Below are 15946 nucleotides of genomic sequence, written 5' to 3' on the forward strand. Positions count from 1 at the left end.
TTACTTTGCCTTTCTACTAAAGTGGCATGTTAGTTATATTCACAATATAAGAATGAAAAAAGCCCTGTTTTTGTGTCATCATATTGGTGGAATATCAAATTTACGATATCTTTGGTTGTTAACAGAAATGAAAGGATTGGGGTTAGATAATTTCATTATTATACATTTATGTAATTTGTAATATCCATGTCTATGTCACACTTCTACAAATAGAAGGTCCTGCAGAAAAGTTACTAAAATGGGTATGTCTTTTGAGGGTTGTTTAAATCCCAGATTGCAAAGTGGTTGGTATGAAAAAGCTGGTATGTGAATTGAAACAGATTTGTTACCTGCTGCATGGAAAACAGGATGTTAACTAGGTTTCAGGACCAATTTGGTCACTAATGTTGCTTGACAGATAGATTGCCTGAAAATTTTAGATTATGAAATACTTGCTAAAGGGAAGTTATGAAAAATGATTCAGAAGCTTTTTGAAGATGTGAGACATATTGACAAATCTGTAATGGGTATAGCAGGCAAAAGATTTACTGCATGTCATATAAAAGAAGAAAGCCTTGATAGGAAGAGAAGGACAACAGAAGATATAGAATTGTCTGGTTATGATGTACCTACTTGCATGTTATTCACCATGATTTTGCTGAAGGATTTTCATATATATACTGTATATTCAGACATACAATGACAAGTTTAATGAAGCTGCTGAGAAAACCATAAATAACCATACTGATGAATATTCAGTGATGAACCAGCAGTTTAGAAATTAAATATTGATATTTTAAGGTATAGGGGCAATTTTATCAATTGTTAGAGAAGATATATATAAAATTAATATAATTAAAACTTTGGGGAAAATGTAAGAAAAATGGGGAGAAAGGAGGCATAAAATGAATTAACATACATGTAAGAAGTAGAGGACACAAAACATGTACTCAGATGATACACTGAATGATTAGTGATGCATTGTATATAATTAAATATTGTGACTGGATGCTTTTTCTGGTCTTTCCTTCCACAACATATTTATTGCTGAATAAGCACAACAGCTGGAATAAGATTTGCTTTTCAATGATTCTGGTGAAGAAGCATAGCAGAATTTCAGTAACACTAGAAAGAAATGAAATAATTGCACTTATATTGATTGTAGTGTTATACATGGAGTAGATCCCATTGGATTCAATGAGAGTTATTTTTGAATAGAGACAGCATGGTGAGATCACACCAATAAACTGTGACATATACTTTCTTACAGTTACAATTCAATGGTTTCCTTAAAAGGGGCAGAAAGGAATGTTAAAATATTTTTATTTTTATTTTGTTTATACATTTTACATATTTCTTCAATCTAAAAAACCTCTTAAGTTGTGTACATAAGAACCACAATAATATCACCAAAGCAAAATCATAACAGGATAAAACCAATTATCTCTAATTATCACAATCATTAAAACATTAAAGTATTGAACTGTGTTGAAAAATCATAATTAATTAGTCTCTAAATGCCTTCCACAACAGTTTTAACTAATTTTCAGATAGAAATTAACATTGGAAAATATATTTGCCTCACCGAGAAAGCTGTTCCAAAGGAGGTGAGTAGAACATCCTATTTCATATATTTTCTATTGTACTTTGTGGGCTTTGAGAATTCTCATTAGACATTCTCTATTCACTTTGACTGAATGGGCAGAATTTAATTGGGAACGGTGTTCTGGTAGATACCCAGGCCCTGAGCCATATTATTGCCATAATATTATATAGCAATAATGGCAACAATGAAAGTATCCTGTACAGTAAACACAAAACTGTTGGACTTCGTACCAGTAGAAGTTTCTGGGTGGACTGCAGGGCAGTCCTTGTAAATTGATCAGGTGAGAGATGAGTTATCATCTTTAGCACCTCTTTTAGGTAAAATCATAACATGCTCCAATCAGGCTGGGCAATGCCCTTCTGCCCAGAGCCCACCAGGGGCTGCCAAATTGCAACATGTTTTCTAATTCACTTTCTCTAATTTAAGGTTCAAGATTTGTAAACCAACTACATGGATCTTAGTGAGGATTAGTACTCCTTCCTCACCTAATTAGGTTTCCATATTGCACACCAGTTCAGCTTCTTGTCCACAGTTTTGTGGTGGATGGGGCTAGATTTATTGAAAATGTATTTGGATGCTGGACTTAAGAGTTTATGTTTTCAAATTCTCTATCCTTGGAATGGCTATCGCTTTCTGTCCATCACTAATATTATCTTACCCTCTATCTTTGTCCCCTTAACAAATTGCAAATAATCTCCCCTTTCCTAGGAAATGAAACACCAATTATGCAAAGCAAATTCCACTTCATACTTCCACAGGCCAGCTATTCTTAATTGCAAACCTCCAATCCATTTCTGTATAACTTCCTCAATAGTTTGTTCAGATTCCTGTTTCCATGCATAGGACCTGCAAGAAACATCAGCCCCAAACATCTTTGTTTCTTATTTCTGTCTGGAACAATGTCATTCTATGTTCTCCCAACAAGCTATGGCCTCTTTAGATCTTGCCTGCCTTCTCAGCTACAGGTCTTTGTTCTGCCAACTCTCTACCCCGAGCTCAGCTTTCTTCACCAATTGTCTTTTTAGTTCTTTCGACATTACAATGGTTCACTTTACTAGACACGCCAATAAATGTAGCTCCACTTAGGAAAATAATATTACCTACTTGCTACACTTCTAGAATAGAACATAGAATGTAGAATAATAGGGCTGGATGGGATCTTGGACATCTTCTAATTCAAGCCCTTTCTCAACAAAGTTGGTAACAAGATGCCAACAATGTTTATTGTGTATTCACTATCCAGTAAACAAAAGAACAGCAAAATGTGAATGAGCTTATAGTTCTATCCATGCAATCAGTAAAAGGCATGCTGTATGTGGTTAGGGACAGGCATATTCTGTGAACAGCCTGTACTTTCATTTCTTCAGGGTCTCTAACCTCTTTTCTATAAATCTGTGCTTGGGGGTTGGGAGGAATTTGGGTCCTTTCTGTCATGTGTGCAAGTACTTCTTATCTTCTGTTTTTCCTCCCAAAGGCAAAATTGTACTGTTGTAATTGAGAGCAGAGGTCTATGCGAACATTACTGTACAAAGGAAAGGGTTAGGGCAGCTCTGAATTTTTAAAAATCTCTTACAAACATCCCTGTTAAAACTCTTTGTAACCCAGTTGGAAAGGTTTTTTTTAAAACACACACACACACACACACACACCAGTAATTTAAAGTTTTATGGAGGAAAAATGTCCCTTGCATTTCATCTGTGGTGGCATTTCATATTGGTTTTGCAATTGAGTTCAAAAGATCAGATTCAGTTTCTTTGCAGCAGGGGAATATACTTTTGTGACCTCCTTTTTTTGAAAAAAATGTGTTAGGGTGAAGACGCCCTCTAGTGGAGAGAAAAAGGCATTTCTGTATCAATGTAACATGTGATCTGTGTCCAATTGCCCTATAAAACTTACTTGCTTGTATTCAAAATTAATATTTGTTAAATATGTTAACAGTTTTCTAAGAGAAAAAAAATCTTGATCCAATCAAAATAATTCAGATATATAATATGAACTACATTAAGAATATTTTGTAGTGTTTAATCTATAAATAGGAAATCAAGATAGAATTACAGAGTTATTCTCTGGTTTCTATTTTCTATTTTCTATTTTCTAGAATTACATAGTTTCTACTAAAGGGCCTAGAGCAGGGGTGAAATGCTCCCGGATTGGACCGGATCGCCTGATCCGGTAGCGATTTTTCCCTGTGGTTCGGTGATCTGGTAGCAATCACCACCCGGCTGTCATTACTTTCTGGTTTTAACCAGGAAGTAATGTTTTTTTTAACCTTCTGTGCATGCGGTGGGCGCGTGCACTTCCGAACCGGTAAGGAAGGTAAGTAGATTTCACCCCTGGCCTAAAGTGTAGCTATATATATATTCTATGTAAGGTAGGAAGTGCATTCTGCTCCAATGACCATCATATTACTGGATTTATACTGTATCTGTACTATAAAAATATATTTTTTGATGTTTGCTGATTTTTTAAAACAAAACATTCCATTTACTTTTCTTCCCAAGATTTCTCTTGCTCTTCAGAATTTCACTGAAGTCAGTAGGATGATGATCATGAAAAGTATACATTATTCCGCTCTGCAATGCATATCCATAGTCCCAAATTCCACTCATAGATTGGGATTTCAGGTGGCTTTTTAAAAAGTTAAAAGGGCTGCTATTTAATTTTTTTTTCAGATAAAATGTTAGTGCTAGAGAATGATAAGTAAAAACATATCTGTTGTCCTATATCAACAACAGGACAGTCTAATAAGTATTGAATTAATTATACAAAAAGTTTTTATTTCAGTTCTGTGTTAAGAGGAGAAGAATACAGAATAAAAAGAAATCTAATATATTCTCCTTCTCTTTCTCTTCCATCCTTGTGATATCCATATTGGTACCCGGAGAATCTACTTTCATTGTAGGAGCTACTAATTTTTCCCCCAACTTCTTTAGGGAGCATCCTAATACTAAAGAAACTGCTTTGAGGAGTAGCATTTGTAGGATTGTGCGTCTATGTTTATGTGTAATTGGGAGAGTGGAATGGATTGGGGATTCCTATGTATATCTGTGTACAATTGCACTGGGGGTCATTTGAATTCAGTCCATGTTTACTGAAGAAAAATAAATCATACCACTATATTTATTGGTATTGTAGTGGTTTCACATTTTAGTTACAAAATATCTTGCATGAATGGTATGTGTGGAAAATGAAAGTTCTACTCACTTAAATATACACAGTGACCCGGAGCTGAAATGTAATATCCAATAAGTGCAATGACAGGCACAATTCATCTGGGATGACAGCTGCTCAAATAGAGCTAGCAAGGAAATCCTGAACTAAACTGATAAAGGTATAATTGTGCTACTATAAGGGCTAGTCAGTGTTGCTCCCATATATGAGGAGACAATATTAGGTCAGTGTTGATAGGAATAAAAACTTACCCTATGAATGGGTAATAGGCTGAGCAATTATTATCTTCACTGTGTTACTCTAAATTATATTTATCTCACAAACCATAACTGAGTTTACATGACATATACGTAGTAATGTTTTGTGTGATATGTAAACATAGCCAATATGTGGTGGAAAATAAAGAGTTTCTAGTATTAAAAAAAATAATGTGACCTACTTCAGACATCATGCTAGCGAAGCTTCCTTAGCTATGATTTCTTGAATAAATCATAATTGGCTGGGTTCACACAATGCTTGCCACAAATCATGTATCATTAATTATAGTGCCTACCTTCAGAAAGCATGTTAACCGAGGCAAACCGCATTGTGGCACATTCAGTCTGTGAATGTGGAATCAGCATAGTTTATTGAACAACTGTGCACACTGTATGCTAACTGAATTTTGGTCAAACACATTAGTAACACTTTCTGAACTGTGAAATAGCTTTCTTGCTTGTTCTGTTGACCATCGACCTATTGTGCAATGGTACAATCATAACTGTACATTCATGGTTCCCTGCCCTTATCTGCCTCAAGGATGAGAAAACTTGACTATGAAGCTTCATGTACATTTAAATATTCTCCATTGAATTATATGTTGGTGTGAGAGCTTATTTCAAGATAAAGTGATGTCACTATGATTTCTACATATTTCACATTATGCCAACTACAATGGAAGAATGATTTCTGCAAAAATATTATTGCATTGGAAACTGAATTGTCTCTGATTTTCTAATAAAGCTTCTGAAGTTCTTCTTTAAGAGATAAATGTATTTTTGGCTATTTAACATATAAAATAGACAAGAAGATCTATTTAAGGTCCAAATCTTTTAATGTCCATTCAGAAGTATTTTAAAGCATTTTTATAAATAGCAATTTCATCTCATTTATGAGAGGAACTCTCATTTTCTGACAAAGATGTTTGTAGCATATATTCTTTTTTAAAATTTCTGTTGTGCCTTAGGTTACCATGGTCTTTACTGTGAGGAGGAATATAATGAGTGTCTTTCAGCTCCTTGTCAGAATGGAGCTACCTGCCGAGACCTTGTCAATAGCTATGACTGTGTATGTCTTCCTGAGTATGAAGGTGAGCAATACTATATTTTAAAAGAAATCAATTTATAGATTGCTGTAAATGCATAATTTAAAGTTCACCATTCACCAGATAAATCTTTTTATGTATATTTCAGACTCTAGTGCTAAACAGATTTGGATGTAACAGCATTTTCCCCTTAGACTATTATACTACGTGGCTTAAATTAACAATGGTAAATTGACAATTGCCTTGACTCTGGAACACAATTAATGAAATTTTCTGATTAAGACAAAGATTGGTCTCTGACCTAAAAAGAAAACTATTTGAAATGGAGAGTAGCAATTGAATGGGCAAATATAAGCAATTTGTCATTCAGAGAGGTGTATTGTGGTTTTTAAAAATGAATAGATAAATGTGTATACATCTAATTGAGCAGTTTGTGTGCATATGTTATGTTTGCCACAAAAAATAAAGGATAAAACAAAGAATTTTGAATGCCGATCAAAAAGAGCAAGGAAATACCTTTTGTAGAATTGCTGGTTGTGATTCCAGAGATAGAAAATTAAATTGGTCACTTGTGGGCTGTTGAAACCAGAAACCTGCACTCTCTTTTTGAAAATGTAGACCACTACTATTCCCCCTCTTGTCCTTGAAAGCTTTCAGTATATACTAGCTGGACCTAAAAGTCAAAGGAATCACTCACTTCAGGTTTACCCTTCAATATCATCTTCAAGAGAGTATGCTAAATGTTAAATATAATGTCACTGGAGCATGATCAGAAATAACTATTGAGTGTATGTTAGAATCACAAAAAGATAGAAAACTGATGGCAGAAAAAGACCTAGTGGTCCACCAAATCCACCCTTTTTTTTTGTTTCCTTTTAAATGTATTTATGTATTTATTGTTTTTAATTATTTTTTATTTTATTTTTTAATTCTATAACATAATATCCTAGTGAACAAGAAACCAAACCATAACCTAGGACAAACTTTATGATCATAAAGTTATGATCGTAAAGTTCATTATGAACAGTATATTCTCTATCAGTCAGATGTTGATACACCATATTTATACATTCTGATGCTTTTCTCCTTCGCCATCCTCTGAATAAGTTATGCAATGAAGAACACTTAAAAACTGCAACTGGTCCAGAATATGACAGCATGGACAATTATAGGCATGTCACAGTATACTCATGTAACATCTCTACTCCATGAGCTGCACTGGATGTTGGAATTTGCTTTTAATATTATATGCTGCTCAGAGTTGTCATGGAGTTGGAAAGCCTTGCCAATTTTATAACTAAATAATTATTTCTTGTATTATTCTCAGGAAGACACTGTGAATTATATAAAGATCCTTGTGTAAACATCAGCTGTCAGAATGGTGGGACTTGTGACAGCGAAGGGCTAAATGCTACCTGTATCTGTGCACCTGGATTTACAGGTACTTTTTTTTGAAAATTGCACAATATGCAGAGATATTTATAAAAATGCATAAGTAAAGTAAATGTAAAATGTATTAACTTGCACCTGCACTATTTATTATTCCAAGAAATTAGTGGACAGTTTAGATAACAGTACCTTATTCTGAACTAAAAGAAACATAGCAATAATAATATTTGTGATATTTTGATTCATATGATTAAAAAGTGTATGAAAGTGAGAAGATCATAAAGGGAATTCAATTAAGGTTGCCATTTACAACTGTATCTTTCTTTTTATTTGTGCTAACTGATTCTTTAATCTCTTTCTGATTGATTGGCTGCTTCACAACAACCTTTTCACAATTCTTTGTTGATTCAGATTTGGGTAGGTTATTTTTGTATATGGGGCAAGAACAATACTTTGGCACATTTTTCAAAGTACAGGTAGTCCTTGACTTACAATAATTTGTTTAGTGACTGTTCAAAGTTACAGTGTCACTGAAGAAAGTGACTTACAACTAGTCCTCACACTTATACTGCTGTATTCTTCATGGTCACATGATCAAATGTTGGGAGCTTGGCAACCAGTATGTCTTTACAATGGTTGCACTATTCTGGATCTTTTGATCACATTTGTAATCTTCCCAGATGGTTTCCGACAAGCAAATTTGTTTCAGTCAAGCTTTTTTCTAGATGTTTGATTGCTTTGCTATGCAGATTTTTGGCTGTATTATCATTGTTATTGTTTTAATCTGCTGTGCAACCCTGGGAATATCTTGGGCTGTCGTCCTAGAAGCAAATAATATGAAGTGAAAGTGATAGCTGACAGAAAGAAGGATACAGGTGGATTGCTTCTAACAAGGAATGTGTTACTTTTTTAGTCACAGATATAAATACAGAAATAGATATACAAATCAAAATGATATAGAAAAATCATCATGTATACCATTTTACTTCTACAGTTGCAATAGAAAACTGTTTTTCTTACCTGTTTTTAAGGTGAAGAATGTGACATCAACATAAATGACTGTGAGAGTAACCCTTGTCACCATGGAGGACTGTGCATAGACCAACCTAATGGATATAGTTGCCATTGTCCCCGTGGATGGGTTGGTGCAAACTGTGAAATACGTGAGTATAATTTATTATTACTCATAGTACATTGAACCATAGAAGTATTGTTTTTATGTAACATGTTTATTTTAGTATTTAATCAAATAGAGTTAACAGGAGTTTGTAATGTCATCATAAGACACTCTGCACAGTATGTCTTCCATAATACTATAACTGCTGTAGTTCTTTACAGACTTCATGTCTGAATGTAGTTGAAATTCCTGAAGACTTGGAAAAGGATTTCCTACAAAATTATAGTCCCAGACATTAATGCAGTTTTTTAAAAATAATAGTAAGTAGCAAGTACTTCCAAGAAAGCATGCATGGATCATGACAATGGTGGAATACTCTGTTTAACCAATTTATGTTAAGCTTCCAGGAACCACTGCTAGAAGTATCCTGGGAATGCATATTTTATTGTCTGCCCAGCTTTTTAATAGCTGTGATTGCCTTTATATTCCATGCATATGGAAAAAGTGCAAAGTGATACCTTTTTACAGTTGCCCTGATTTTACGGATTGTTTTTTAATTTTATTTACTTCATAGGATATTATAAATGGGAGATGTAGTGCTGGTATATAAACTATAGATAGTTTTCAAGTACCATGTTTTCCCCAAAATAAAACCCTGTCTTATATTTTTTTGAACCCTGAAATAAGCGCCTAGCCTTATTGCCATGAGCTCAAAAGCCCCATTGGGCTTATTGTCAGGGGATGTCTTATTTTGGGGAAAACAGGGTAATTTCAACTTAAACAAGGTCATTAATTAACCAAATAAAGCAAAATTGTCCTGTAAATTGCATAGACATTTTGATATAGGTTGAAAAGCACCCACTCCTACTGAGGTTTAAAAATACCACATAACTTTTATGAGATGACATTAAACTAAAATAAGAAAAACTTTTCCAATTTTTTGCTTTTGATTTATATAAAGAATCTAGTCCATATGTAATTTTCATCACACAATTATGGCAACATCTTCCCGTATCTATATACTGCTAAAATTGGGTAAAATTGGATATGGGGCATGGGTGCTGGCATTCTGCAAATTAACCCATTTGAGTTGTCTTGGTTCATTAACTGTTGCTCTCAGAAATCATTCCTCCTCTTTCTTGGCTGACCTGTGGAATTATCTGCCAGTATGCTGAGAGGAAGGAGAATAAAGGGAGCCATAGATTGCAAAGAAAAATGCATCCCTGTTCCTTATCACAGCTTGTCTCCAAGGACCTCTCCCTCCAGTGATGAAAAGGGCTCACCTACCAACTGTCAGCTCCTCCAGCCAGACCTATCTCAGCAGCAGGCATCTAAGTCTTTCATATCTCCTTTACAACAATGCTTTTTAACATTTTGGAGTGATGTCTAGTTTTCAAGAAAGGAGAACATAAAAGTTAATATCAATTAAAAGAGATAAGAATTGTGTTGCTGGCTAAGAATTCTATAATGAATACCTGCAGGTTCAGATCAACTGAATAGAAATAGCTCATCTTTTCTCATTTTATCCTACTGATAAATAGAGCAAATGAATTAAGTCCTAGAGCTACAGTACCTCATCCTCAATCCATGTTTACTGCAGGGGAGTGGTATGAAATGCTTGAGGAAACAACTCTCTTGATCATAAAATTCATTCTTCCAAGTTGCTATATTCTAAGAAATAACATGCAATAGTCGTTCATCTCTGCATCCTCAGTTCTGTGACTTTTCACTGCATTATTTATTTTTGAGTAGGTTTGAACCAAAGAATAAACCAACATTCTACATACTGTTTTCCTAACTCACCTAGATTTAACAAGTAAAAGGCCATTAATTCATCCATAGTATAATTAGGATGGGAAGGCTAAAAAATATTTGTAGCTGTGTAAAATTTATATTAGGTTTGTTAGCATCTGGGGTATAGTTAAGGTTTTTTTTTTTTCATTTCTAATGTGTGTTTTGTTATGAGTCTGGAAACTATCCAAGGGTGAATGACAATTTATTTCAGTGATAGACAATAAGCTGACTGACAGCTGGCTTTAATATCCTGAGACATAAAATAATCCTTGAAAAATGCATTCTATGCAGTGCTTCAGTATTATGTATTGTAATGACAATATTATGCAAGTTGTAAGAAAGAGGTAGATTGCTGGGACCATATGCCTTTATTGCCTACTGAAGCTGATCTTCTATGATAGCAAAAAGTTCAAAACCTTAGTTTAATCCAATATTTTAAAAACTTCACAGGTTTAATATAGATTACAAATAACAATGAGATGTAGCCGAAAAGGGAACATTACTTTATTTGAGCTATTCTTCCATCTCGAGGGGTCCTTGGTGCTCTCTGAGCTTGCTTGTTTTCAAGCAGACGTTTCATTATCAGACGTTTCATTATTCTAATTAGGTAACATCATCAGTGCTAGTACTTTTCCACCTTACCAGATACATTCCTGGCCGATGAGAAAGAACAAGAAATGCAAATAGAGTTTTAATTGGAAAATAGTCTGAATGGATACCAAATCCAGTAATTGTCTTGGGCCACAGGTCACTTTCAGACTTGTGTGGACAAACCATACATGAGAATAGAATAGAATGGAATGGAATGGAATGGAATGGAATGGAATGGAATGGAATGGAATGGAATGGAATGGAATGGAACGGAACGGAACGGAACAGAACAACAGAACAGAATTCTTTTTTGGTCAAGTGTGAAGGAGAAGAAGTGGTCTAGAAGCTGTTTTAGTGATAATCAAATCATGATGTGAGAAATCGTCCACTTAGTCTACTTCTTCATTTAGGAATAACCTAAATGTAAATGTAACCAAAGTTGGTGTTTCATTAGCAGAGGAGGATGAGACAAAAGAACATGCAGTTTGTAATACAAGTAGTCCTTGACTTTAGCAATCATTCAAAGTTATATTGGCACTGAAAATATGACTTACAACCAGTTCTCTTATGGCTGTTGCAGCATCATCATGGACATATGTTCAAAATTCAGGCACTTGGCAACTGGCATGTATTTACAATGGTTGTAAGCATCCCCGGATCACGAGATGTCCATTTGTGACCTTCTCAGCCAGTTTTCAACTAGCAAAGTCAATGGGGGAAGCTGGGTTTGCTTAATACTGTGATTCACTTAACAACTGCAATGAATTGCTTAACAACTGTGGCAAAAAAGGTCATAAAATTGGGTGGGATTCACTTAACAATCACCTTGCTTAGCAATTCTGATCCCAATTGTGGTCATAAGTCAAGGAGTACCTCTAGGTCTTGCTAGCTTTGTAGACCTTTATGTAGATTAGAATGCCTTCAAAAGAATGAGCAGAGTAAAGTGGAATGAGCTTTTTATGGCACAGGGAAATGGGAGTGCTATTAATACCATAATTGTTTTTCCCGTCCACTCCTCTAGATCTACAGTGGAAATCAGGGCACGTGGCTGAGAGTCTGACAAATATGCCTCGGCATTCTCTGTATATCATAATTGGAGCCCTGTGTGTAGCGTTTGTTCTGATGTTGATCATTCTTATCGTGGGGATCTGTCGCATCAGTCGTATTGAATACCAAGGTTCATCTAGGCCAGCCTATGAAGAATTCTACAACTGTAGGAGCATTGACAGTGATTTCAGCAGTGCTATTGCTTCTATCCGACATGCCAGGTATGCTTGGGGGAAACATAACACTGTTTTTGAAGGAACAGCAAGTTGGATGAAAAACCAATTCATGCTGTAAGAAATAATGATAGAATGTTTCTGCATACAAATATTTTGAAGAATGAAAAAATAACTATGTTAGCGAATAAGCCTACACTAGCTCATTGTAGCCTGAGCTCTATCTATACCAGGGGTCGTCAACCTTTCAGACCTCAGGGACCACTAAATTCATAATTTTAAATTCCGCGGACCACTAATATGAATTTTTTAAAAAGATAAATAGTATTTAGTGCAATTTAAAAAATGCAAATAATTTTTCTGCGGACCACCAAAATTTTCTCATGGACCACCAGTGGTCCACTTGAGTATAGGCAGTTGGTCTATACTCACGTATAGTGAGTATAGTGGTGACCGCTGATCTATACCTTTAAAAATGCATTTGGCTTATTCAAGCTTTTTAATATATAACCTGCCTTCTGCAATTTGGGAGCCACATTTCTTGATATGCAGGTCATTATTGACTGGCTAATATTATTTTCCTAATGTATACACATTCAGGCACAAACATATTCCTATGGCCAAGCAGTAGTTAAATAAGAAATATAACAATTCAATCACTATAGAGTAACATTTGATTCCTATATATCTTTAATATGCAAGCCTAGGTTATAAACTCAACAGTGATCATCTTCATGAATTGCAATTTTAAACTTTATAGATCATGCAGGATCAAACCTTCATAGACTTGTTACCGACTGCAATTTAGAGCAAGAACCTTAAAGAGCCTAATGAAATCAATCTGTTTCCACCTTGGTTGACTCTGTTTGAGATCACTCGCTTTCAAACTGCTCTGTGGGCAGGATCTGAGCAAAAACTCCCCCCATTACATAGTAGCACTCAGGTCCCGAATGCATGCTTGCTGATTGTCAGCCCAGCATTCTAACCACATGAGCCACTACATTCCACTTGCCTAAGGTAGAACTAGAATTTATAATTGCCTTAACCACTATGCAAAACTGGCTCTCTTTATATATGTACAGTATATATAAATTGTATACATGCTTAGATACATACACTATATTGGCCACCCAATTCCCAGAACTCTGGGCACTGATATTGTCACATAATCAAACTTTTCATGTTAAGCTTCAGGTCAAGAATGATGTATCTCGATCAAAATGGTGTGTTTGTTTGTTTGTTTATTTTTATTTATTTATTTGTCAACAAGTACAAGGAAACAAGTAACAGTATAGACATAGACATGGACACATGAAAAAAGTTGGCACATATAAAAGGATATAAATAGGCAAAACGTAGCCATAAACACATAAAATGATTACATATAAATGGGGATAGTAGGACAGGGACGGTAGGCATGCTGGTGCGCTTATGCACGCCTCCTTAGGGACCTCTTAAGAAATATGAAAGGTCCACGGTAGATAGTTTAAAGTAAAAGGTATGTGGATTAGCGAGACTAACAACAGGATCAGGTAGAATGTTCCAGACATTTACTACTCCATTGCAGAAGTCATATTTCCTACAATCAAGATTGATATCTGAAATGCAGTGAGGGTTCCAGACAGGTGAACAGTATTCAAGTATAGGTCTGGCAAAGGTTTTTTATGCCCTAGTCTGAAGTATAGCGTATATATGCCCGCCCACCCCCCCAAACAAGAATAAAGTATTGACAAGAAAAGTAGGGACAAGTACACGGATTTGTATATATTGGAGGTGTTTTTTCAAAGCGTGGTCTTTAGAACCTCATTTCCCAAGTGTAGCTAGCAACAGTACAATTTAGGATTAACTGTAGTGTACAATTGATCACCTAAGCTTTCACAGTTTCATTATAAGAATTTTAACATATATGGAATTACACCATAAACGTTTGGTGATGAAGTAGAGTTTTAGAATTACAACTTTTGAAAATAATGATCTTGTAGATTACTGCCAGGAAGACAGATGTTTTTATATGTATTACTCCACTATGACTTCTGTCTCCACTTACTTTTTTGAATTTTAGATTTGGAAAGAAATCTCGTCCTGCAATGTATGATGCAACTCCAATTGCTTATGAAGATTACAGCCCTGATGACAAGCCTTTGGTTACACTGATTAAAACAAAAGATTTGTAATCTATTTAACAGTCGTTTTGGGGGAGGGGATTATTTTTCAAAAGGATGGGCTACTGAATTAATTCAATATTTTTAAGATGAAGCAAGTGTATGAAAATTAAAATGTTTAGCTGCTCCAGAATTTTCTGTAGATTATTTAAGAACAGGTTTTCTGCAGCTTTTTGTTTGAAGGAAATATTTTAAACTGAATTTGTGAAATTTATTATTTCTCTTTTACTGTACTTCAGCATTAGAAACTCTAATCTTAACAAGTAGTGTGTTGTTGCTTTTACCAATCTCAGATGAGTACAGGCAGAATATGATATGTTAAGCAATGAAAATTTCTCCTTAATGTAACAGTGGCAGCATTCTTAGTAGACTTAGGAAAAATGTAAAACTTGATATATTCATTATTGAAAAAATGAAGTCCGAAATGTTTGTGTTTGTGAAAAGGAATTTAGTAAAAATTATTATTCTTAAACTGAATGAATTAGCTTTCTCCCTCTTTTGTGCATGGATAATCTTTCTGTATTATGTTCCTGAAACTTGCTAAAATTTGGCCTTGAGTTGGTGTTTGTCATTTTTGTAATGGTATGCAAGGTAAGCTTTGTAAAAATTAATATATCATTGAAGTGCCTATTAAGGCAAAAAAGGGGGTGTTCCTATTGCTTTGAAATTAATTTCAGTTGATTTCATAATGCTGAGGATTAGATCTTTGTATTGGAATTACGTTTACGTTAAAAAGTCCAGTTTTTTTTAATAGTGCAAGTAAACAAAACATATAATTTGAACAGTTTGTCTCTCAAATGTTAACGTAAAGTATTACTCTTGTTTACAATATTGTGTAATTCTCATAGTGCATCTTATTTACACATGTGGGACTTTTGTGGCTCTATTTGACTGCTTATGTGTTTCAAGATTTTTGCTCATTTCAAAGAATATTGAATAAATGTGACCAATTCAAGTGGCAGCTCATTTGTTTTGCCTTCAGCTGTTACGACTGTGAGTGCCCTTGAATGTAAGCCATATGCCTTATAATTATAATGTAAACCAGTCATGGTGTCTTGAGAACCAGTTCCATTTTATTTATATATTTTGAACATTTTCAAATGTAACATATTTTTGGTTTGTATAATGTGGAGTTGGCTCATATTGTTTGTAATATGAGCAACTGCCATTTAGCACAAGTGTGGATTTTGAACACGGTATAATCATGTGATAGGGACTGTTTTCCTTCATCTCAAAACAAGACCTACAGATGCAGAACTTTCATTTTCTACTATATTTTTCTTCGCTTTCTTTCTACATATGTATTTCCTGCTGAATGGTATTTTTCTGTGCTTCCAAATATTTAATATTTAATAACTAAGTATGCCCAAGATAGTTATATTTTATTAAGACAGTAAGATCTTTAGTAAGATCTTTAAGTGTTGTCATCTACCCATTATTTTGGGGGATCTGAATGGACCAGATACCCAGAATGTAATGGTTATTGTAGACAGCAGTACCTCCTTGGTATATTTAATTTGATAGATGAGTGGAAAGTACTTAGAGGGCAATGCATTATGGATACAATAGTGGAAAAAGTCCTAAAGTTTACATCTCGTAGGGAGACCAAATGGC

General features: G+C 34.7%; 1 protein-coding gene across 1 annotated transcript in view; it reads left to right on the forward strand.

Annotated features, from left to right (window-relative positions):
* DNER (delta/notch like EGF repeat containing) overlaps positions 1 to 15287 on the forward strand; it is a 111119-nt gene extending 95832 nt beyond the window's left edge. The window contains exons 9-13 of the mRNA XM_034439339.3: positions 5982 to 6104; positions 7387 to 7500; positions 8480 to 8611; positions 11972 to 12218; positions 14233 to 15287. Of these exons, the coding sequence (XP_034295230.1) occupies positions 5982 to 6104; positions 7387 to 7500; positions 8480 to 8611; positions 11972 to 12218; positions 14233 to 14344 (728 nt within the window). The 3' untranslated portion in view covers positions 14345 to 15287. The remainder of the gene's footprint in view (positions 1 to 5981; positions 6105 to 7386; positions 7501 to 8479; positions 8612 to 11971; positions 12219 to 14232) is intronic.
* Positions 15288 to 15946: the final 659 nt, after the last annotated feature.

Source organism: Pantherophis guttatus, chromosome 6, assembly GCF_059756535.1.
Source record: "Pantherophis guttatus breed Tessera chromosome 6, ASM5975653v1, whole genome shotgun sequence".
Taxonomy (NCBI): domain Eukaryota; kingdom Metazoa; phylum Chordata; class Lepidosauria; order Squamata; family Colubridae; genus Pantherophis; species Pantherophis guttatus.